This window comes from Hyperoodon ampullatus (genome assembly GCF_949752795.1).
Source record: "Hyperoodon ampullatus genome assembly, chromosome: 17".
Taxonomy (NCBI): Eukaryota; Metazoa; Chordata; class Mammalia; order Artiodactyla; family Ziphiidae; genus Hyperoodon; species Hyperoodon ampullatus.
In genome coordinates, this window is record NC_136930.1 from 51411577 (window position 1) to 51437519 (window position 25943).

At 38.7% G+C, this 25943-nt stretch overlaps 1 protein-coding gene across 1 annotated transcript in view; it reads left to right on the top strand.

Annotated features, from left to right (window-relative positions):
- PKHD1L1 (PKHD1 like 1) overlaps nt 1-19220 on the top strand; it is a gene marked incomplete at both ends in the record, with an annotated part of 150274 nt that extends 131054 nt beyond the window's left edge. Inside the window, 7 exons of the mRNA XM_079722158.1 lie at nt 1992-2149; nt 3916-4051; nt 6893-7237; nt 13504-13655; nt 14055-14201; nt 14540-14693; nt 18964-19220. Coding sequence (XP_079578284.1) covers nt 1992-2149; nt 3916-4051; nt 6893-7237; nt 13504-13655; nt 14055-14201; nt 14540-14693; nt 18964-19220 — 1349 coding nt within the window. The remainder of the gene's footprint in view (nt 1-1991; nt 2150-3915; nt 4052-6892; nt 7238-13503; nt 13656-14054; nt 14202-14539; nt 14694-18963) is intronic.
- Nucleotides 19221-25943: the final 6723 nt, after the last annotated feature.

Consider the following 25943-nt stretch of genomic DNA (forward strand, 5'->3'; position numbering starts at 1 on the left):
TCCTTTGACTGTCAAGACCATCTTGTCAAGCTCCACAGTCTAGGTCTCTTCCATTCTGGTCCTTGGTGGCTGTAGCCCAAGGGGAGGCAATGGTCTCCATGAGTCTTGTCATCCAAGACATTTTGAATAAATAGGTGAACTTCTAAAAGTTACTGAAAACAGAGGGCAGGGACTCACTGTCTATTCCTGAAGTGCCATTGGGGGCTCAAAGATTAGTCCCTAATCAGGCTTAGAGTCTTTGAAGTGCTGAAGAGGCACATAACCTGGATTGGAAAGGTCTCTCTGTCCTGACGATGTCACAACATGTACTAAAATATTCTAAGATTCCCAAAATAGTCAATACCCTACAAGTTCATTTTTTTTAAACTTGTTGAAGAGAATAGAATGAGCTAAATCAGAAGTGTCTCAAAGTTACATGATTTTAAGTCACTCCCCACTTCTGCCCCAACATGCAGTCTCCCTGGTTTCTATGACCTACGATCAACCCAATTTCAAATGCTGCCTTTCATATCTTATAAAGCAGAGACTGTGGGAAGAATTTTAGACCAGTCAGTGAATAATGAAGATGTTTTCGAATTGCTCTGTTTTATATGGTGGAGAAAGGTTTCATTCTATTTGTTCTTACATTTTCCTTTTCTGAAAAGCAATATGAGTTTTCCATTTACAATAGTGATATGACATTTCTCTTTTAAATAAATTTAAATTTTAAAAAATGTCTCAATTTAATGAGAATGTAATTTAATGATAACGTAAACGATAGAAGCATGGCAAAAGTTATGTAGGTGTTAGAAGGATTATTGAAGCTTGGGATGCACTATACTAGGTGGAAAGAAAAATTCCCAAGATAAAATTTGTACATACCACTAAAGTTTCCCTTTAAATTTTAGTACTCAATTTTATTTTTAAAATATGGCTTTTATCACTCTAAAGTTTTCATTTTATACATAGAAATTTCTATTTTCAAAACCCACAATGAAGGTTTCTTCAAAAGTGGGATTTATATTTTGGATAATAAAGGATAGGTTATGCTCTACTTAAGCTTCAGAAGTTTATATTGGTTTAAAATTCAATCAAACTTCATTTATAAATATTGATAATAATTCCAAGCAAGCTAGGAAATTAAGCAAAGCTTATGAATAAATACATCAAGAAAATTCATCATTCCATGTCTCACTCACTGTTTTATACTTTAAAACTGAGTGAAATAGAGAAGTTTTCTACAGCAGTCATGTTACAAGTGTTCTGGAAATGTCTGGATTCAGGTGCAAAGCATCCACTTTCTTTTGGTTTTCTAGAAGGTTTAATGGAGTGTTATTTCTCAGGTTGCTTCAGTTATTTAATGACGTTGACCCTCCAATAGTACCTATAATCACAGTCTAACAAAAATTTATTAAAATAACAGTGGAGGAAGGTTAAAGGCAATAAAAAAACACAAAAGAGTTTGTCGAATTTACAAATTAATGAACAAATGAGTGAAAGAAATAATTAATAAATCAGTGGTTCAGACATACAAATGTCCCTGTTTTCTATGTACAGGCTTTATTTTTAACAAATTATCTCTGTTATAGCATAGTTCTCAGCAAAGAGTCTGAGAAAGTTGGTTCCCCACCCAAAGTCACATTTGATAAATAGGAGAAAGCATCAAGCATTTTCTTCCTCGCCATGGGGCCTGGACTTAAATGATTATTAAAGTAGAGATACAAGTAAATCTATTTCCTTCCATGACCTTCCAGCACAAATCCTCAACATATACCCTTCTGACCCTGGGCAGTCTAAAAGTAAGCATAGTAGAGAGGGAGTTGCTTCCCTGCCTTCCTTTTTAAGGCAAGGTTTGAGAAATAGCTTAGATCACTGAATGGATGGGTGGATGGATAGTGGCTATAAATGCTGAACTTGACCACTGCAATTTATTTTTAATACAATTACTCTTCGGGCTTTGCACTAATAATATTCATAGCACAGAACATGAACTTTCATTTGTTTGGATGTAGGCCCACAGGATCATGGCTGGTGTGCCGGGTACACATGCCAGAGAAGACTGTCCCTGTTTCATAGCATCGTGGCTCTGGGCAAATCTTATGAGGTCTACTTCACTGGCACTAGTCCCCAGAATCTTCGACTGATGTTGCTTAATGTTGACCATGACAAGGTAAGGCAAGATAAAAATTATATCTTAAGAGTTACTGGTTTCAGGTGCACAGGCAAGTGATTGATTCAGTTATACTAATACGTGTATCTATCTGAAACTAACACAACATTGTTAACTACACTCCAATATAAAATCAATTTTTTTAAATAAATAAAATAATTATTGATAGCTATGTAAAAAAATAATAAAAAAATAAAAATTATCTATTTCATTTATTGACTGTCAAGAAATGCACTCTGTCATTCAGTAATTCTATGAAGATTATTTCTGTTCAATTATTTGAAGTAATAAGTTTTTTAAAATCTAAAAAAGAAAAAGAGTTATTGGTGTTATGTGCATATATTTCTATCTGCTAAGGACTTTATCTCCTTCCCTGTCCTCTGGAACATCATCAGCCTTACAGCTCATTTTCAAGGACCAGTAGGGTACCACTAAAAATACTGTGAGTCCAGACAGTTTTCATCAGCCTGAGAGCACATATGAGTTCCAAACACCTCTCCCCGTATGCACTTGTTTGTGCTTCTACATTTGAGGGGTAACAGTGACTTCTGACTTGTGTGATTAACAAGCACACCTGAACTTTTACATAAAAATAGCATACATCTAAAACTGGTCACTCGGGATTATATTTTCATTCTTCCATGCTGCTATTATTTATATATGTCAGAAATACACCTTTGGAATTTACTTCAGAGATCACAGCACATTATCTAAAGTATCTTCAATAATGTCAACTCTGCTATAAATGGAATTCAGCTGGGATGATTAACTTTATGTACGCTATGTCAGTGGAAAAAGAGTATGAGGTCAAGCAGAAGTCTCATAATATAGATTTTCTTTTCTAAGAGTATGAGATTTGCAAGTCCCAGAGTAGAACGTGAAGAAAGGACACTGACAAGAGGAAGCAGAGAGAGGAGTAAGGAAAGGAGACACCTGAGAACGGCGATAGCAGTTCCATCCTTTCAGCTGCTCAAGATAAAACCTTGGAATCACTCTTTTTTTTTTTTTTTTTTTTTTTTTGCGGTATGTGGGCATCTCACTGTTGTGGCCTCTCCCATTGTGGAGCACAGGCTCAGCGGCCATGGCTCACGAGCCTAGCCGCTCCACGGCATGTGGGATCTTCCCGGACCGGGGCACGAACCCGTGTCCCCTGCATTGGCAGGCGGACTCTCAACCACTGCGCCACCAGGGAAGCCCTGAACACTATCTTTTAAAGGAACCATCTCTTTAATTTAGAGATTGTCCTCTAATATTTTTTTCTTACATTACACTCTTTTCTATGAATGGTTGAATGTAAATCTGTTTAAAATCTTTAACTCAATATGTATCCTGAATCCATAAAAGTTAGTTATAATATTCTACAGAAGGCATGTATAAAGGATATTTTTTAAATTTATTTATTTATTTATTTTTGGCTGTGTTGGGTCTTCGTTGCTGCACGGGCTTTCTCTAGTTGTGGCGAGTGGGGCCTACTCTTTGCTGTGGTGCGCGGGCTCCTTCTCATTGTGGTGACTTCTCTTGTTGCGGAGCACCTGCTCTAGGCGTGCACACAGGCTCAGTAGTTGTGGCGCACGGGCCCAGCTGCTCCACGGTATGTGGGATCTTCCCGGACCAGGGCGCGAACCCGTGTCCCCTGCATTGACGGGCGGATTCCTAACCACTGCGCCACCAGGGAAGCTGCCCAAGGATATTTTCAAAGTGCTAAATTCTAAATATTCTGTTTCATTGTTCTCTTAAGACGCAAAAATGTTGTTTATTTTTAACAGGATGTTCAGGTGGGAATTTTTTTCCCCACACGTCAACGTCTGGATGTCTATGTGAACAATTCATTGGTCTGCCCCCAGAATACAGTGTGGAACTCCCAACAGAAACACTGTGAACTTAATCGACATGTGTATACAGGTACTTCCTCAGAAAAATACAGCATACATTGTATATGTATACTTAATTATGTATAAAATTATTTATAATGATTCATTATTAATATTTTTAGTTCCTTAGCCCTTGACAAATACAAGAGAAAATAAATTTTTACCCGTGGTCCACCAAACACTAAAATGTGTTCATTTGTAACATGTGTGTCCTGAAAGATCACTCCTGATGGAATTCTTATCTATTTGCACACATGCAGATAAAAATTTGTGCGTGTGATGGATATTCCTTTGCCTCCTGAGAACATTTACATTCTACACATTTAGTTCACTTATTCCTGCGTACAGAAGAGATTTTTTGCTTAAAATTTTCACCCTATCTCTGCTTTACTTCTATTTCATAGAGGTCAGAACCTAAGTTCATTGGCAGTCACCAGAAGTATTGCCAAGAAAGCTAGCATAACGTTAGTTGAGCACCATGAGGTAAATACGATGAAGTAAACTCTGGATTTAAAGGAAATATATGGAAGAAGCTAATTTACCCATTTACCAGTGTTGCAAGACAAGGATTTATCTCTATTCATTGACTTTTTTTATTAAACAGGTACTAATAAGGCCAATCCACTCCTTTCCACATGTGCTACTTATCATCATTTTTTAGCTGTGCCCCATAATCTTGGCTAACGATTACATAAATGTGTGCTGTAGATCATAATATAAGCTAGACAGGAGAGTGTGAATGGATACCTATATTCATTACCGTCTGTGAAGCAAGTCCTACTTCTACTAATAATATGAACATCTGATATTTCCAGAGACATTCCTATGTGTCAGGCACTGTTCTATGTGCTTTGTATATAATAACTAACGGTTACTATATCCTAATAATAACACTTTGAGGTAGGCGCAGATGAGTAAACTGAGACACAAGGGGGTGAAGTAGTTTGCCAAGCTTTCTGTCTTAGCTCAGGCTGCCCTACCAAAATGCCATAAACTAGATGGCTTAAAGACAAATTTATTTTCTCATGGTTCTGGAGGCTGCTAGTACGAGATCAGGGTACCAGTATGGTCTGGTTTCAGTGAGAGCACCCCTCCTGACTTGCAGATGGCTGCCTTCTCACTGTGTTCTCAGGTGGCAGAGATAGAAAGCGAGGGAGAGAGAGAGGGAGAGAGAGCGCGCTCTGGTGTCTCTTCTTATAAGGGCATTCATTCATCATGAAGTCCCCTCCCCACCCTCATGACTTCATCTAAACCTAATTATTTCGCCAAGGCCCTCATCTCCAAATACTGTGACATTGGGGGTTATGGCTACAGCACATGAATTTGGGGGGACACAGTTCAGTCCAGAGCGGTATCAAAGGTGGTAAGGGGCAGAGCAAGGTACCAATCACAGAGAGTCTAGCTCTAGAACCCACGCACTTAACTATTATGCTACATTGCCTCTTTAGAAGCTAAGGCAGTGTGTTATTTTTACATACAAATGATTGCACATATTCACGGCTTAATTTTCATAAATTTTAACTCTTTTTTTAAAACGGTGCTTTTGGTACAAAGTACTCTATCGTTCAAGTCAAGAAAATAAAAATTATCTCAACAGGCAGAATTTAATACAAGGACCTGGTTACACAAGGCTGCAAAACCATACCACCACTGCCCTTTTAGAATTTTTTTTTTCTGAAATAGCATTGCTTTTAGATAAACATTTTGCTTTGATACTTGGAATGGAAAATAATATCCCTGTATTATGAATCTATACATATCTTTTTAGATTACCGAAAATGTTTATTATTATCTATATCTCTGATTCCTTCCATTACTGTGAAGACATGAGAAAGTTAGCTTGGATAAGTGCTGTATGCACCTGTAACAGTAGCTTGAGAGCAGCTTCAATTTATAATACAAAAGCACATTTTTCAGTTTCACAGAATGTTTAAGCCAAATTGCATCTAGAACTTATACTAGTACATATTTTTTTTAAATGTAGTAATAATGAAATGGCTTCTTAATGCCATTGCTATGAATGTCTATTACATTAATAAGAAATTACCTCTTTTTTCTAAGATTCTAATTTCTTTTTCTTAGTAAGCGTCACCATGAAATGTGATAAGAAGCTACATGTCACATTCCAGTATTACTATACAGTCAGACTTTGGGCTCAATATGTGTTTGTGGATTTATTACTTCTTGGACATTGTTTATACTCTGCCCTGAAATCATATATATATTCATTCATTACATACATATATATGTATATATAATCTCAATCACTTTTACAAAATTCAGTGCCCTAGTAGAATTTGTTTTGTATTGACTAAAGAGTTTTCAGGCTGAAATGTAAACTTCTTTTATTGATGTAAGAGCCTTCTGAGATGTTTTAGTATATACTTCACTTGTATTACATACTTTTGTCCTTAGTAAAAATAGAAGCACTGAATCATCATTTTTCCTAAAGAGATGGTATATAGCACTGCATAAACTAGATGGCTGTTAAAGTTAAACTTACATTTTTAAATTACCAAATGTCTTTGGTCAAGGCTTTAAAATTCTGAAAATGTAAATAGTGTTACAACATAGGCTCCTGGTTCATAATTAGATTTTATTTCTCATTTGTACGTATCTAGGGCTAATTGTTTTTTTAAAATAAATTTCATGTATAATGATTATTAATGGTATTATTTTTTAAATTGACTTTAATTTTGCATGTCAGTTCTATAAGTGTTTTTGTTTTTAATATGCACATTTTCCTATGAAAGAATGATAATGTTGAACTTCTTCAAAATTTCCTGGATTTAAACAAATATTAAATACTGCATGGTAATTATGATAATGTAAATAAATTTAACTGTGCTATTTTGTCTTTTTTCATTCATAGAACAATTCCTTCCTAACCTGAATTCCACTGTCCTTGGTGAAAACTACTTTGATAGAACCTACCAGATGCTTTACCTTTTGGTTAAAGGAACTATACCTGTTGAAATCCACACCACCTCAGTCATATATGTCTCTTTCCAATTACCTGCTGTAACAGAAGATGACTTTTATAGTTCTCATAATCTGGTTAGAAATCTTGCCTTGTTCCTAAAGATATCAAGTGACAAAATCCGTGTCAGCAAAGTAATACGAGGGGAGAGTCTGCGAAGGAAGAGATCCACGGGACTCACAGTTGAACTGGAGATTGGCGATTCTCCCCCTCAGTTCATAACCAATGACACTACAGGTATGAAAAGTAGACATTTGAGACAGAGTAATGTAATTCAAAACCACATCCATAAATAACCCTATCAAGGCTTGGTAAACCGGGCCTCAGGAAATCCCACCAACCCCACATCCTGAACCCTATAAGGGCCTAGAGACCCTTCTCCCTGCTCTACTCCCAAACTATTTTGAATTATGAAGGAACTTCAACCTCTGTTTTGTTATTGTAGCAGTTAATTACTTCAACAAAAGGATTTGACCTAACATAAAAGATCCTAGAGGTGACCTAAGGAAGTGACCTTCTAGCTGAGAGATTAAGGGTGAAAAGAGCTGGTCACTGAAAAGCGGGAGGTAAGAGTGCTGAAGGCAGAGGAAGTAGTTGGTGAGTTTGGTACATTTGAAGAACTGGAATGGGTCCAATAGGTCTGCAGCAAAGGCATCAGGAAGGACAAGCTGCCAGAGACAAGGCTGAGAAGGAGGCAGATGCTAGATTGTGGGAAACCACAAGAAGTTCTCCCCTTTGTAAGCCAAGAGAAGGACAGTGGATGTTTTCCTAAGGGACATAATAGACGGTTCTGAGAGGTGGAGTGGTGGGTTAGATTTCCAGAGTAAAGTCACATATTTATACTAACAAGTGCAAATGTGCCAGAATATGTTCTGTCTTTAATTTCTATGATTGACCTAATCAGCCTTACCAGCCATCACCCCTTTCTCTGTCCCTTACTCCTCATACCCTATTTCCTTTTTAAAATTATTTATTTATTTTTGGCTGCATTGGGTCTTCGTTGCTGCGTGCGGGCTTTCTCTAGTTGCGACGAGCAGGGGCTACTCTTCGTTGCGGTGCGCGGGCTTCTCATTGCAGTGACTTCTCTTGTTGCAGAGCACGGGCCCTAGGCGCATGGGCTTCAGTAGTTGTGGCATGTGGGCTCAGTAGTTGTGGCTCATGGGCTCTAGAGCACAGGCTCAGTATTTGTGGTGCACAGGCTTAGTTCCTCCACGGCATGTGGGATCTTCCCAGATCAGGGATCGAACCTGTGTCCCCTGCATTGGCAGGCAGATTCTTAACCACTGCACCACCAGGGAAGTCCCTCATACCCTATTTTCTAGGTATCAGAGATAAAAATAAGCTCAGCTATCCCATCAGAGGAAATTTTCCTGGCTTAAATTATGATTTCCTTCAGGTGGCTCAGTTTGGTTGGGCATTTGGGTAAATGTTCAACCCTTCAGATTTTCTTCCTCTCCATCTGTTCAAGTTGGTATCTGAATACCAAGGGGCTTTCCTGACCTCAGGCCCTCTTGTTGCCCTCTTGTCTTCATAGTCTTTGCGACAGCATGGGTGGTCTTCTCTGCTCTGTATCAGTCTCTCTTGTGGTGCAACTGAACTTTCCTGGCCTCCTGACATGCAGTCACATCCCCAGCTGCTAATTCCCAACTGTACCACTGTCTCTAGTGGTCAAGCACAAGTACTCTCACCTAGGCATACCCCTCTCCAAGAAGATGAGATCTGGGTCTCTGTCAGAGGAATATTACCATCCAGTTAATGAAGCTTAAGCTAAAAGACCCTTTACTTGTACAAGTCCTGGGAGGGGCTTTAAATTTCAAGGCCCTGGGAGAAGGGTCCACTTAATAATGTGGTCAAATAATTGACTATTACTGTAAAAGTTGCACAAATAAGACTTGTTCATAAAGAGAGCCTCCATGCTGTATAAATTTCAGACTCAGAAAATCCTGATCTACCCTATTCCTGTCCAGCATCTTTTTCATTAAACTTCCAGGCTCTCTTATGTGTAAACTTAGGTACTGGGTGAAGTTCTCATCTTCTGCCACTGGGGGTCATCACTCATTTCTCCAGGAGGTTTGCTTCTGAGCTTTAACCCCATGCGTCTGCCACATTACTGTGCTGGAATTCTACCAGTTAGGCAGGCAGAAAGTTCTTTCCTTGTGGGGATAAGCCTGTGAAAAGGCTTGCATGAATGGAATGAGGTGCAGATCAACTCTCTTTGTTGAAGGAAACAGGAAGCATAGGCTTGTGCTGCAACCAGATCTTACAGTGATGTTCTCTGCCCAGTCATGGGTTACTTTCTTTCAGCAAACTTGTATTTTCTTGTAGCTACAGAATCAGGGCTTTGGGCTTAACATAGTCTGTTAATTTAGTCTAGGAGTTGTAGCAGGTCCATGCCACATATATAGATTGCTCACTGACTCTTAGAAATCCCTGGTAAACTCTTATTCAAGATAGTTTTGGAAGTTTTAGCCACAGCAATCAGAGAAGAAAAAGAAATAAAAGGAATCCAAATCGGAAAAGAAGAAGTAAAGTTGTCACTGTTTGCAGATGGCATGATACTATACATAGAGAATCCTAAAGATGCTACCAGAAAACTACTAGAGCTAATCAATGAATTTGGTAAAGTAGCAGGATACAAAATTAATGCACAGAAATCTCTGGCATTCTTACACACTAGTGATGAAAAATCTGAAAGTGAAATTAAGAAAACACTCCCATTTACCATTGTATCAAAAAGAATAAAATATCTAGGAATAAACCTACCTAAGGAGACAAAAGACCTGTATGCAGAAAATTATAAGACACTAATGAAAGAAATTAAAGATGATACAAATAGATGGAGAGATATACCATGTTCTTGGATTGGAAGAATCAACATTGTGAAAATGACTCTGCTACCCAAAGCAATCTACAGATTCAGTGCAATCCCTATCAAACTACCACTGGCATTTTTCACAGAACTAGAACAAGAAATTTCACAATTTGTATGGAAACACAAAAGACCCCAAATAGCCAAAGCAATCTTGAGAACGAAAAACGGAGCTGGAAGAATCAGGCTCCCTGACTTCAGACTATACTACAAAGCTACAGTAATCAAGACAGTATGGTACTGGCACAAAAACAGAAATATAGATCAATGGAACAAAATAGAAAGCCCAGAGATAAACCCACGCACATATGGTCACCTTATCTTTGATAAAGGCGGCAAGAATATACAGTGGAGAAAAGACAGCCTCTTCAATAAGCGGTGCTGGGAAAACTGGACAGGGGCATGTAAAAGTATGAAATTAGAACACTCCTGAACACCATACACAAAAATAAGCTCAAAATGGATTAAAGACCTAAATGTAAGGCCATACACTATCAAACTCTTAGAGGAAAACATAGGCAGAACACTCTTTGACATAAATCACAGCAAGATCTTTTTTGACCCACCTCCCAGAGAAGTGGAAATAAAAACAAAAATAAACAAATGGGACCTAATGAAACTTAAAAGCTTTTGCACAGCAAAGGAAACCATAAACAAGACCAAAAGACAACCCTCAGAATGGGAGAAAATATTTGCAAATGAAGCAACTGACAAAGGATTAATCTCCAAAATTTACAAGCAGCTCATGCAGCTCAATACAAAAAAAAAAAAACAACCCAATCCAAAAATGGGCAGAAGGCCTAAATAGACATTTCTCCAAAGAAGATATACAGATTGCCAACAAACACATGAAAGAATGCTCAACATCATTAATCATTAGAGAAATGCAAGTGAAAACTACAATGAGATATCATCTCACACCGGTCAGAATGGCCATCATCAAAAAACCTAGGAACAATAAATGCTGGAGAGGGTGTGGAGAAAAGGGAACACTCTTGTACTGTTGGTGGGAATGTAAATTGACACAGTCACTATGGAGAACAGTATGGAGGTTCCTTAAAAAACTACAAATAGAACTACCATATGACCCAGCAATCCCACTACTGGGCATATACCCTGAGAAAACCATAATTCAAAAAGAGTCATGTACCAAAATGTTCATTGCAGCTCTATTTACAATAGCCAGGACATGGAAGCAACCTAAGTGTCCATCAACAGATGAATGGATAAAGAAGATGTGGCACATATATACAATGGAATATTACTCGGCCATAAAAGGAAACAAAATTGAGCTATTTGTAGTGAGGTGGATGGACCTAGAGTCTGTCATACAGAGTGAAGTAAGTCAGAAAGAGAAAAACAAATACCGTATGCTAACACATATATATGGAATCTAAGAAAAAAAAAAAAAAAGGTCATGAAGAACCTAGGGGTAAGACAGGAATAAAGACACAGACCTACTAGAGCATGGACTTGAGGATACAGGGAGGGGGAAGGGTAAGCTGTGACAAAGTGAGAGAGTGGCATGGACATATATTCACTACCAAACGTAAAATAGATAGCTAGTGGGAAGTAGCTGCATAGCACAGGGAGGTCAGCTAGGTGGTTTTTGACCACCTAGACGGGTGGGATAGGGAGGGTAGGAGGGAGGGAGACGCAAGAGGGAATAGATATGGGAACATATGTATATGTATCACTGATTCACTTTGTTATAAAACAGAAACTAACACACCATTGTAAAGCAATTATACTCCAATAAAGATGTTAAAAAAAAAAAAAAGAAATCCCTGGTAAGCCCTTAACATGTATTGGGGTCCAGTATTTACCACCCTAGCCACTCAGATATCCAAAGAAACTGTGATTTATTTCCTATATGTGATCTAAACTGCTTCACACACAACTTCTCCCACCCTCTACTCCCTTAAAGCAGTTTTATCTTGTTAGATTTATCCAGATATAGGCATAATACAGTCTAAGAACATGGAAATAGGGGCAGGAGGAAGGACAGATCAATGGCCTGTTCCCCAGACTTAGACTGGGGTAGGGTTTGAGGTCTTGAGGAAAGCCCTACAACCTGGCAAGGAGTGACATCACAGCAAAATATTGGGAAGTGGCAAGAAAGATGTGCATGTATTCATAGTAATACTCCTAAGTCCCCATAGCCTTCACATAGTGTCAAGAGATCCAGAAGTTCCCAGATGTCCTAGAAAGCAGTTACTTAAGTACTGAGGGGACCTCTGGATAAAGAGTCATGTCAGGAATAAGAGCTCTTCAAGTTAAGGTCTTTGGTTTCTAGAAGGCAGTCGGCAGAAATGGATGCCTTCACACATCAAATGGTCAGAGAGAACCTGTTAACAGTGCAGCCTGGTCAGACTGGCCACCCTGCACTGAAAACCAGTGAGGAGAAGTGGTAGTAGTAGTGTATGGACGTGAAGCTCCTTTGTACTGCTGCCACATGAGCCCTCCTACCTGGGAAGCCATCTTGCAGGAGAGTGTGTGCAGGGAGTGGCGGCGGGGAGCCCGCTAGACTGCCATTTACCCCGAAGAGTCTGAGTCAAGCAAAGAGACCTTTCCAATGGACAGGGACTGAAATTCAAATTCCCCAAGAGTGTGATTTTCAAAGTGTCGCGTGAGACCTGCTGCCCGAGAGCGTTGCCTCCTTCTTCCCGAGCACACTAAGCTTCAGGGCTTAGCCTTCATGGAAGAAACTCAATGATTGAAGTCCGTAAGGCATGACTCTGGATGTGGAAAGTGCTAGAATCGTAGGAAGAGTACACCAAAACATCCTGGCTGCAGTTTCTTAAACGATCACTCTGACTACAGTGTATGGAACGGAGTGCAAGAGGGAAAGAATGTATACAAGAAAGCGAGTTTAAAAGCTGTTTTAGTATCTCTGCTGCTGATGGGTTAACTAGGATTTGGGCAGTGGAGGCAGATTTAGAAATTGAGAACTGATTAAATGGTGTGGGGGAGAGGTGAAGTCGAAGAAGGGTTCAAGCAAGAGTTCCAGGCTTCTGACAAAAGGAGTACAGCGTGTAGAGGTGTCCCTTCATAACGTAAGGAGTGTTAGGGGGGCAGTAGTTTGAAGAGGAACTGCCAAGCTAGAAAAAGGGAACAGAAACTACCTACAATGTTAGAATTAACCTTGAAAATTGTCAATGTCCAGAGCAAATAACAATTTTTTGTTAGTAATTTAATGCTAACGTTAGCAACTGATTAATTCATACTATAAATTCGATGATGTTAATTATCCTTCCATTCCACAATTAACATTCTATTTTTAAAAAGTGATATGTGATGATAGACATACATGATAGTGCTTCACTTCTAAACAAAAGATGACATAGGAAAGTAGTTCTCTCAGCATGCTCTCACTCATTTTTCTTGAATTTATTTTATCTACCTTTGTTTTTTCTTTAATTCCAGCTTAAGAAACATATTCTGAGTTTTTTATTTTCCTGACCTCCTTAGTATGACTTAGTCATGTTTAGCTCATGTACAGTTAGAGAGCTGTAGAATTCTATAGTTTGGATGGAGCAAGCAGCACAAACAAAAACGAAAGTGAGATATTCTCACATGTTCTCACTATTCCATATTCTTATAATCCACATGTCATAACACTGTTTCCTCATAGGTCAGATGCAGTTATCTGAACTCCAAGAAATTGCTGGTTCTCTTGGACAAGCTGTAATTTTAGGAAAAACCAGTAGTATCCTTGGATTTAATATCTCTTCCATGTCTATTACCAGTCCTATCCCCAGCCCAAGTGATTCTGGCTGGATTAAGGTAAGAAAATGTGACTAGAAAAATGCATTTTAGCTATTTAAAACGTTGCTTATTTCTTATTTTAACTATTTTTCTATTTCAATACAATAATTTAGAGGGCATGTCTTTCTAATTTATTGTTGATTATTTTTTTACAGTCTTACTAAAATGATAAAGTAGTTGAAAAAGGAGAATATCTTCTAAAAATTATGTATTGGTATAAAATGTGCTTCGCTTTGACTATTTACAACAATGCTTCATACATTTGCTCTAGAGGAAATATTACAATAATATTGACTTAACATATTAAACATACTTTTAAATAAACAATGATATAACATTTAGCTTGGCTAAGATGAGTTTGCTACTGAATGTAGTTTATCATGTGAAAACCACTTCATCACCCATGACCATTTACAGGTGACTGCCCAACCGGTTGAAAGGTTTGCATTTCCTGTTCATCATGTGGCCTTTTTGTCCTCGCTGTCAGTGATCACTCAGCCGGTGGCAACACAGCTGGGACAGCCATTTTCTCAGCAACCTTCCGTAAAGGCAGTAGATTCTGATGTAAGTTATAACTCAAAGATTTATTTAAGTGGAAGAATTAAGCTATAAATTCTGGAGGGTGAACCGACTTCACTAATCCTGGTAGACTGGCAACCTAAGGATTGCACTGCCTCTTCAAAGTTGGACTCATATCTATGACTATCACCTTTTACTGTTTTAAAAATGTTTCTTTTCAGTGAATTTGCTCCACTGCCCAAACTCTTTGTGCAGGAAAAGGAGCTTCTGTAGATTTAAAATTTGAAATGAGGCATTAAAAAAAATAAAGTTCCAAATATCTTTCTTAAAAAAAGCATGGGAACAGGACAATTGTTATAATTCTCTACTATTTTTTTCTTTAGGGTAATTGTGTATCAGTTGGGATTACTTCACTGACTTTGAAGGCCGTACTAAAGGACTCCAGTAATAACCAAATCAGTGGTCTTAGTGGAAATACAACAATTCCATTTAGCAGCTGTTGGGCCAACTACACAGACCTTACTCTTCTTAGAACAGGTGAGTGTACTATTTTGGATCCTCACATATATACCCATAAATAGGGACAATTATAATTTCCTTTTAATGAACAAAGCAGTCTATACTACACTGGTCAATAAATTATAGAAATCGGAATGTCTGGCTTACAAAAATATATTTAATATGCAAAACAAAGTGAAAAATAAAATAAGCAATTAAAGGAATTAAAACAGGTAACTTGGGCTTCCCTGGTGGCACAATGGTTAAGAATCCGCCTGCCAATGCAGGGGACACGGGTTCGAGCCCTAGTTCAGGAAGATCCCACATGCCGCGGAGCAACTAAGCCTGTGTGCCACAGCTACTGAGCCTGTGCTCTAGAGCCCGCGAGCCACAACCACTGAGCCCACATGCCACAACTAATGAAGCCCGCGCGCCTAGAGCCCATGCTCTGCAACAAGAGAAGCCACCACAATGAGAAGCCCGCGCACCGCAACAAAGAGTAGCCCCTGCTCGCTGCAACTAGAGAAAGCCCGTGTGCAGCAATGAAGACCCACCGTGGCCAAAGATAAATAAATAAAATAAAATAGACAGGTAACTTGAGGATGTACATCAAAATTATATCATGATTCGTATTTTCTTTATCCATGCGTGTATTTTTCTAAATTTTCTCACTATGTATGTATTACATTTATAATAAGAAAACTTAATATATAGATTTTTCAAATTCAAGAAAAGAAAGGATAATATAGTGTCATGTAATTTTAATGGCCCATGCATGAGTTCAGAGTTGGGCTAGAAGGTGGGTTCTAGTCTTTCTGAAAACCAATGCAAAGGAGAAAACATAAGCATTACCATGATTCACAGTCCTCTGCAGATAGACCAGTTGCTGTGGAGAATCACAACTTGCTCTGAGGTCAGAACAGATGTCTCCTATGAGTTCTCATGAAGTATACTCATGATATCATCAAGACGTAAATACATGATATCTTCAACAGTAAATACAGTCATAACTTCCACAGTGAGGTTTCTTATATTATCTTCGTGTGGATTGATGGCATAACTCCAACTGGTGAAAGCCTTTCTACCAAGGCAAAAATATGTCCAAAAAACAGGTCTCTATTGATGATAGATTATTCAGTATTGAAAAGAATGAAATACACCATGAGAGAAAACAGCCTTATGATGATGCTTACCCATGGAAGGCAGAAAAATCAGGTCATCAAGGACAACACAGAGCCACTGGATCAACCTCCTCTGAAGTCCAAACAATCCCCAGATTTAACAAATTTGACCTCATCATTAAATAGCTATAAACTGAAAAAAAAAGAAAAAAAAGAAAAGAATGAAATAGACTCCTTGTACTGGAGACAGGCCTCCATTAATCTGTTTACCTCAACCTTTATAGGCCCTAACTCCTGAAAAAGTTTTATTGTGGTCCTCACTCTTCTAACCACTGTTATTTCAAACACACACACACACTAAAGGTCAGAATAAAAGCCAAAGTAAAGAGTAAGAGAAGTTAAAGAATATCTAACAATAATCTGTTTTTTTTTCCATAAGAACTAAATATCAAAAGCTAAAATCATTCCAAGAGAATTTTTTCCTTATTTGTTGTTTCCTCGTGCTTTGATGATGCCCTACACCAGATAAGTTTGATCTGCCTACTGGGCAACAATATCTCAACCTAGAGTTTGATGGGAATCCAGTGGCAATGAGTTCAACATTGTGTTCTGGGACAAGTACCTGGAGTGTCCAGTAAGCCTGGTGACCAAGGACAGAGCCTAATTCGTTAACAGTCAGCCTAAATGGCGGTAGGACTGGGACCCTTTTATGGGAAATGAGGAACTTGACAAGAACCCTCCCCAGGAAGGTGGACTCAAGAGGTGCACAGTGACAAAGACCCAACCTGAGGATCGAGGTCTCCAAACTACCACTTCCAAAGGCAATGTTCCAAAGTAACCAGGGTCACTGGAGTGCTGAAGCAGTAATGTAGGTTTTGACATTTTTATGATAACAAAATAGTGCTCTCCTTTTATCCAGTATATTTTCTTTAAGAGTTCAAAGCTTCCCTTGGAGTGTCTATCTTATTTGCTATGGAGAACAGTCATTGTTTCTAATTCCCTTCCTTCCTTCCTTCCTTCCTTATTTCTTGCTTTCTGTCTTGCTTTTTTTCCATCAAGTGTAGGGTTTCAGTTCTCTGGTTGTGTATAGTAAGGAAGGTCAAATATAGTCATCTCTTTATTATTTTTAAATCAGTTAGCCAGTTTTTAGATTAACTGTAAAACTGCAGTCACAATAAAGCATATGCAAGAAAATGAATAAAGCGTCTTGTAACACTTTCTAGTAGGTATCCCACTTAATTACTGCACTGTGGGAAATCCCCTTGCAGATTAGGCTAGCCTGACCATGTGGCACCACACCCTCTTCTACTTATAGCTCCATAAAGAGCAAGGCAGGGGCCACCGGGTAGAGAAGACATGGGTTGTAGTTTCTCACACAGAAAATAAAAATGTGAGAATTGGGTAAGAAAAAAGTGGAAGAAGAAAATAAACAGCTGAGACTGCATCTTTTGAGCAATCTGGATTAAAATAATATTACTAAAGGATAATAACATTTGGGACACAATTATTTAGCAACCTATGTGATACACAGCGCTTGTTTCAGTTTCTAATGCTACTTAACAAACCAGCCCTAAATCTGATGGCTCAAAACAACAATGATTTATTTGCTCACAATAATGTGGGTCAGGAATTTGGGATGGTTCGTCTCTGTTTGATGATGTCTGGGCCTTCAGCTGGGATGGCTTGATTGGAGTCGTGTCAGTGAGGTTTTGATCTTGGATTTTGGCTGAGTTCTTCACTTCTCCTCCATGGAATGGCCTCTCCACTAGCCTAGCTTGGCATTATTCACAATTCTGCAGGAGAAAAAAACATAAAAACAAAGCAAAAATGTCTAAATTCTTCACACATCAAAATCTTTAAGAAAAAATATACCTGCCACAAAAATTCAGTTTTTTCAAACTGAAAAAAAAGGAAAGACTTAAAAACACCATTGTCATGAATTGTAACAGTGGCAGAATATTCTACGGAACAATGTCTATCCACCTTGAAAGTTATAGAATGCATTGCTATAGAAAGCACAATGTGGTCAATACATTCTCTCCTGAAAAAGAAAAGATGAATGAAAACAGAAATTATTTTTTTTAAGATAACAGAAAAAAAAAAACAGGAATGAAAACTTTGGAATTATGCCAAGTATTGCACATTCTGCTCTGTATGGTAACTACTGTTTTTTTTTTTTTTTTTTAGTTTGGCAGTTCACTTTATTTTTATTTATTTATTTTTACATCTTTATTGGAGTATAATTGCTTTACAATGTTGTGTTAGTTTCTGCTGTATAACAAAGTGAATCAGCCATATGCATACATATATCCCTATATCCCCTACCTCTTGAGCCTCCCTCCCACCCTCCCTATCCCACCCCTCTAGGTGGTCACAAAGCACGGAGCTGATCTCCCTGTGCTATGCGGCTGCTTCCCACTAGCTATCTATTTTACGGTAACCACTATTAATGATAGCAGTAGTCCAAGAAGAACTTACGTCATGGAAAAATCTATTGGTTAACTGATATTCAAAACTATGGGAAGATTTAACATATGGATTAAGAAATATTTAGATGAGTGTTTCACACTCTAAATATATCTAACATGTGTTTCCTCAAGCTTGTCTACCTTGGGTAAAAGGAAAGGGATCATGATCTTGCAACACGAAAATAGCATCTGACTTAAAACAAATGTGGAAAACAGTTAAAAATGGTTGAGTCTAAGTCGAGGGCATATGGGTGTTTGTGGTACTATGCTTTCAACTCTTATGTTTGAAATTTTTCAAAATAAAAAGTTCAGTATCCATCCCCACCTCCCCCAACTAAGGCTGCAGCTTCTTCACTCCTCGGTCAAGTGTATGGGGATCAGACAGAGGTTCAGCACCCTCACCCCCTTTCCCTACTGTCCTTCATTTCAAACAGCCTCTGGGCACTAGGAAAGAACCCCTAAGAAGTAGGTACTGATGCTGCAGAAAGAAAATCTACCCAGAGTCCTCCTGCCCATAGTTGTTGGGCAGATAGAACTCTTCTGACTCTGAGACCCACTCTACACTTGTTTATACTTTAATTTATTTGACTCAATTTCCAAAAATACTTCGTTAGGGGTTATACAGTATTTGAAAGTCAATGAAAACCCAATTGGAAGTGTATGAAAACAAACAAATAATAAAAGGAAGTCAGACACTGTGATGATTTTTTTTTGCCCTAGGAAAAAACTTTAAGATTGAATTTATCCTGGATGACGTCGTTCAGGTGGAGTCCAGGACTTTCAGCCTAGCCGTGCAGTCTGTCTCTAGCAGTGGCAGTAGCGGCAGCGGTGGTGGCAGCAGCAGCAGTAGCAGCAGCAACAGTAAAGTGTCTACTGTGGGCACAGCTGCCCAGATAGTGACTACAGTAGTTAGCTGTCTGGCGGGAAGATTGTTGCTCTTGGAAATATTTACGACTGCAGTTTTGATTTTGAACTGAATTCTCGGTAAGCACAGTTCACTTTTTCTATGTTTGTCTCCACATACTGAGGTACCAGAAAATGTTTACTAAATAAAGACTGAGTGCAGTATAGCACCACAGACAGAAAGACACGATCTCAGCCATTGAGAAAGTTAGAGCTTCAATGGTAGAGACAAGACCACCCTATGGAAATGTTATTCACACTGTAGGATGGCGTATAAGAGTGCGGGGAATGAGAAATGCAGGTTACATCAGGACTGTTTCAGTTGCAAAGGGCAGAAGCTCATCTCCAATTGGTTTAGGCAGTAAAGTGAACTCACTTAATTGAGAAGTCCAGAAGTAGTCTGATTTCTGCCACAGTGAGAACCAAGGGCTCAAATGACATCATCTAGAACCTGTGTCTCTCCGTCTCTCAGCTCCATTCTTCTTGGTGGCAGATTCACTCCCAGGCAGACTCTTCATCAGGTGCCCCAACCCTCATGGTACAGGTACCACCAGCATCTTCATGTTTACAGTCTACTGGCCCAACAGCTAATCCAGAAAGAGCAAACCTCTTTCCCAGTACTTCCAGCAAAAGTCCCAAAGCTATGTCATTGACCTGGCTTGGGCCACATACCCATTCCTGAACCATTCGCTGTGGCCACGAGTTGCCGTGAATTTGAGATGGGGTAATAATTTAGAAGAATACTGAAGTATTTCAGTAGTAGAAGCCAAGACTAGATTTTAAATTTGAAAATAAATAAGGTCAGGATGAAAGGAAACAATAAGGCCGGTTCTGGGAGTAGCAGAACAACTGGAGGCTGGGACTTCAGGAAGAAATAATCCGTTCTTCCCTCCTCATGGTAGAAACTAATTAGAAACCAGCTGTCAAGGGAGAAGGACGGTTTGAAGAGACCCAGCCCTGGCCTCTTAAAGCTAATATAGCAGGGTGGGTTTGGAGCCGAGGGACAAAAGGTAAAGACCAACACACAAGTTATTGTATTTTAATGCCTGTTTTCCTGTCTCCAGAATTCTAATAAAAGTAAAACTTGTTGTCTATTTTATAATAGCATGATAGGTATTGCTTAAGCTCATTTGTTTCTTCCCAGAAGCATTAAAATATAAGGTATAAGTACTCTTTATTATATATTTGTTCATTTTGTGTTTCCTCACTAAATACATTTTTTTCCTAATTATCTTCACTGACTTTCTTCCTACTTGTACTTGACAACTTTGGGGTTTTACAAAATTCAGAAAATTCTATTTTCAAGTCATTAGTAAATGATATTCTTCTTGGTGTTTTTTAGGACATTTTTTCCAGATAAAAAGTTAATCAACAGCTTCCCCTTTGCTACTAAATAATCTATCATTCTTCAGTTAAGACATAAGAAGACTTAAACACTATTGTCTTAGTCCTTTCAGGCTGCTATAACAAAATATCAAAGACTGAGTGGCTTAAAAACAACAGACATTTATTTCTCACAATTCTGGAGGCCAAAGTCTGAGGTCAGGGTGCCAGCATGGTCAAATGAGGCCCCTCTTCTGGGTTGCAGACTTGTCACTGTATCTTTACATGGTTAAGGGGGGGGTTCTGTGGGGTCGCTTATAAAAATACTAATCCCATTCATGAGGGCTCCACCCTCAAGACCTAAGCACCTGTCAAAGGCTCTACCTCCTAATACCATCACATTGGACATTAGGCTTTAAAACATATGAATTTGGGGGTGGGGCACGTTCAAATCATAGCCCATTGATGAAATGAAATTATGTTTTTTTATAACTTTGCATTCTGAATTAACAGTATTTTACTTTTAAGAGAGTTATGAAATTACACTAACTAAAATGACAAAACTTGAATGTGAAAAATACAATATATAAGCACCACTATTCTCTCTCCATGGTTCCACACAAAAGCACATTAAATTGGTAAACTCTGAAATACTAAGCTTTGCCTTATTAACCATACCATGAAATATTAGAAAAAGTTAAAATTAATAAAACATATTTTAAAATCACACTATATTTTCTTAAATATATTTGTATTGTTTTCGCTTTTCAGGAAGCAACTGAAGTGCTATTCTGAAGAACAGGTTGAAAACACAAATACAAGAACTGCTTATTTAAGAGCTATTTTGCTGCACAACAAGAAAAAGTCTGTAGCATTTTCAAGAAAATATACTAAAAATATTTTTTTAATATATAAAATGTATTAGTTTTAATCACAAAAATCAAATTTCTTCAAAATACAAATATGTTTTGATTCCTTATGTTTGTATGTACTTATTTCATCAAATAATAATAAAACTTTTAGAAATTTTTGATTTGTAAGCAGATATACCACCTCCAAGTTGCTGTACCAACAAATCATGAAATACTTTAAATAGTTGAAAGAGCTTTCTAGTTTTGACTTAACTTCTTTAGATCAGATTGGAAGCATTCTGAATTTTTGTATGTACCAGGGGATCTGTTTTTCTCTATCCATTCATAAGACTCTAATTTTCAAAGATCTAAGCCATTTTAATTTCTAAGGATTTGGAGGAATGAGATTGTTTTAGACAATCTCATTTCAGATTGTCTAAGTTGCTGTTTTTCAGATCCACAGGAATCCCAGGAATTCTAGATTATCCTAGATTTCTGGGCCTGCCAACCCTGGCCAGTCGTCTAAGAAGAGTTTCATTGGTGTCCCTTGTTTGAACAAGTCCAGACTCCTCTGCTTACCCCTCCTTCCCACTCAAAACTGTCACTACTAAGAGTGTGACCTCCTGCAACCCAAGGCTACACCAGTAGAGATACTTATTTTCAAGAGGATAAAATTAGGGAATGCAAAAAAAAAAAAAAGCCACAAATTAATGTAGCTAAACTAACCAAAAGCTCTCATACTAAAAAAATTGCACTTTTTACTCAGAAAAGTCTAAAGGAAATGCTATATTTAGAGGAATAACCCCAATCGAGGCTTTGTGGCCATGTCCTGAGCAAGTAGACTTGGTATTCACAAAAGTTACCTTCCAGCAAGTGACACTCAGGAAGCATTTGGAACAGCTGAGAGAATTCAACGAAACCCAGAGCCTTTTCTACTGTGTACCATTTCCTAGAATGCTCGCCCCAGGTCATTGTTAACCTTGCTTAACAAAAAATTATTAACATTTACCATGTAGTAAATCCAAATATCTTTGTATATATTTGGCATTTTGTTCAGTCAAACAAACATCTATTTAACATTTGCTAGATACCAGGCATTCTAGTGAGAAGACTACAAGGAATAAGATGCTGTCTTCACCTTCCAAGAGTCTACAAGGTAGTTGAGGAAATAGTGGTGGAAAAGGTGATACACAAAACACAGAGATACAGTATCATATGTGAGAGAAAGAGACATAGGGTGCTGTAGGGGCACAGAGGAGGGGCACTTGGCTGCGGGTAGGAGCATCCTGTGAGCTGGGGGTAGGAGCATCCTGTGAGGATGGAGATGGACGAGGGACAGATTGCAGAAGAATATGATGCCTGAGACGAGTGGTGAGGAATAAAGCATGAGACTAGCCAAGGAAGAGTGTCCTGACAGAAGGTGTGGTGGTAACAACAAAGGCTGAAATACCATTAGATAGTGAGTTCCTTGAAGGCAGTAAGGCTCTTCCTTAGTAAGCATTTCTCTTGCCCTCTTATAAAACATCTGGCACTAGTAGATGCAGACTCACTGTTGAGTGGATGAATGAAGCACGGAGCACGGGGAAATCAAGAAGCCGTCTCACGTTACTGGAGCACCAGTACACTCCCTTCAGTAGGAACAGCTTTCATGTCCAGAGAGCACGAATTAGACCACACCACTGGTTAACTGAGGACTCTCTCATACTTCCCTCAGTTCCAACCTCAGAGGGATGAGCAAGCTCTACCACTAAAATGGGGAGGAGGAGAGACCCAACAAGAAAGACTTAAAAATCAAGTTTTCTAATGCAAATTCAGTTTACTCTCCATTTCAGGACATGTTCTTTCACTGAGAAAACTAAATTCCAAGAACTACAATTGTAGCATCTATGGAACAAATTCCTACATTCGGTTTCTGGGAGATGCAAAAATATTCTTCACATGTGAACACTGTGAAAGCCACAAAATTGGCCACTATCTGTAGTCCTTCCTTACCCCAAGTTTTAATTCAGTCCACTGGAAACTTTTTGTCAAAAATTTTCCATAGATGTTTAATAAAGAACTTTTCTAACGTAACAGAGCAAGAGCTTGTGGGCCTGCGGCACAAAAAGCCAAACTCTGACAGGGGATGTTTGCTGCAAAGTAAGGATTTATTTGCAGGGTGCCAAGCAAAGAGAAAGGGCAGCTCATGTTCAAAAGACTCCCAAACTCCCTGATGGCTTTTAAGCAAGTGTTAGGGGAGAGGGTCTTAGGATGCCTGATCAGCTCCTGGACATTCTGGCTCACTGGTTGGTGGTGAGGTGATGTTTCCAGAATCTCATTGGTTGGTGGCTCCAGTCAGTCTGGGGTCTATGTGCTTGTGGTCAGCATGTAGTCCCCATCCTCCACTGGGTGGGGGGGGGTCTTAGTTTTTACTAAACAACTCATAGATATGCACCTGATTGTTATTTATATTCCTTCAGCAGGAACTAGGTGTGGAGTCCTGTGACTCTCTTGTTCTAATCATTAACTGCTCCAGTCTGCTCTTTGGAACCTAGCGAAGGCCTAGGAGCCTAAAGCCTTTTTTCTGCAAATAAGAAATGGGGGACATGGAGGGGCTTTTGTACCTGGGAAGGCCCCACAGGGTTCTGCTTGGTTTCAGTCCCCCTTTTTCTTTGATACTCCTCCATCCTGAGGGGAACAGGGGTGGGACAAGAAAGGGAATAAAGTTTTAGATAGATTAACCATAAACTTCGCAGGGGAGCTCGGTTTTAAGGGGACTGGGTTTCACTAATACAAGTCATTGGAGAATAAAAGGAATTTCTAAATTTTTGTTTCTTAGCCACAGACTTTGTTAAAAAGTTCCTGATTAAACTTCTTTAGGTTTCTGGCTCTCTGCTTTTAAAATTTTTCTAAAGTTATTATAGTACATACCCATAATTATTTATGCCAGATAAATTACAATTTTAACTACTAGTTTTTAAAATGCCTAATTGTTAAAAATCCGTGGGCAATGTGGCCTCACATAGCCTTCATTCACAAGCTGGCCACTTTTTTTTTTTTTTTTTAATAATGTTTCTCTGAACAATCCTGTCTTAGAAATTTGTGTTTAAATTTTTAAAAATGCTTCTAAACGTAACAAGTGGGTATTTCGCTGTTGAGCAAGTCATTTAAAAATACTTTGTTAGTACTGTTTCTCCAGGATCTGAAAGATTCATAAAGTAAATATGATGTTCCCATTTTGGTCAATATAAGGAAGAGAGAATAAAGACGTAGTAAGAATATCTTCCTGTATTTCTGATAATAAGCAAAACATTTAAATCTTGTACTATTGTCTCTACTCTCTTCTCAGCTGCATCACCTTCTGATCATTGCAATGATTTCTACGTGGTCTACATACTTTTACCTCTTCTCCATTTTATCCTGAAGAGTGCTAGCTAAAATACTACTAGTACTACTACTACTAGTAATAACAATAACAATAATTAAAGATTTACCACATCTTTACTACACTGAGTGTTCTACGTGGACTCTTTCCTTACATTTATGCTATGAAGATATTATCCCCTTTTCCAGATGAGGAAACAATACATAAAAAGATTAAATTAAATGCCCCAGTTTACAGAGCTTTTAATGGTAAAGCTGGGATTCGAATCTAACTCCAGATCTCAGCTCCAACATTTAATTGCCTCCCACTTTTCCCCAAGCAGGAGAAAGTGTTTCACTGTGAAGAGAGTTTTTAGAAACACATATTTAGGTCCAAATTCATGTTCAAACTCTAGTTTAAATTTTACCACCTCTATGCCCTCAGGCAAGTTCTTAGTCTCCTTTATTTTCAGTATCTTCACCTATAAAATGTGGGAAATATCTACCTTGCAGTGTGGTATTTGAGGACCGATTATCATATATAAGGCACCTAACCCAGTGCCCAACAGGTGGTAAGCTCTCAGTAAAAGGTAGCCACTCCTGTTATTGTTATACCCTAATGTTGCCTATATTATGTCATTCGCTGGCCCATAAACCATTAGGCTCCTTATTGTACCAGAACAGTACCTAGCATGTAATGAACACAATGTGAGTATTAATTATTAGAATCACTGGCCAGGTACAGGGTCACAAAGAACAAAGACTTTCTCAGCAGTGAGTGCAGCGAGAAATGACCAATTTGTGTACAGTGAGTTTTTTTTTTTTTTTTTTTTTGTGGTACACGGGCCTCTCCCGTAGCAGAGCACAGGCTACGGACGCGCAGGCTCAGCGGCCATGGCTCACGGGCGCAGCCGCTCCGCGGCATGTGGGATCTTCCCGGACCGGGGCACGAACCCGCATCCCCTGCATCGGCAGGCAGACTCTCAACCACTGCGCCACCAGGGAAGCCCTGTACAGTGAGTTTTTATAAACAATCTTGTAGCATATTCTAGGAACTTTCCTTAAAAGATGGCTATTATGCATCCCTTAGCCCTTCTTCATCCTTTCCTGTTTTTCCCGCCTAATGGAGCAAGACGTCTCCTTGCACCAGGAAAACAAATGCCAGCCCCTTTTGGGAGGGTATAGAGAACTCAGGTAAAAAGAGTTTGGGCCCCTGACCATACCAGCCTTTGCTTTTTCAGGGTTTCATTGCTACTCGGCCAGAGTCCTAATCCTAACTGA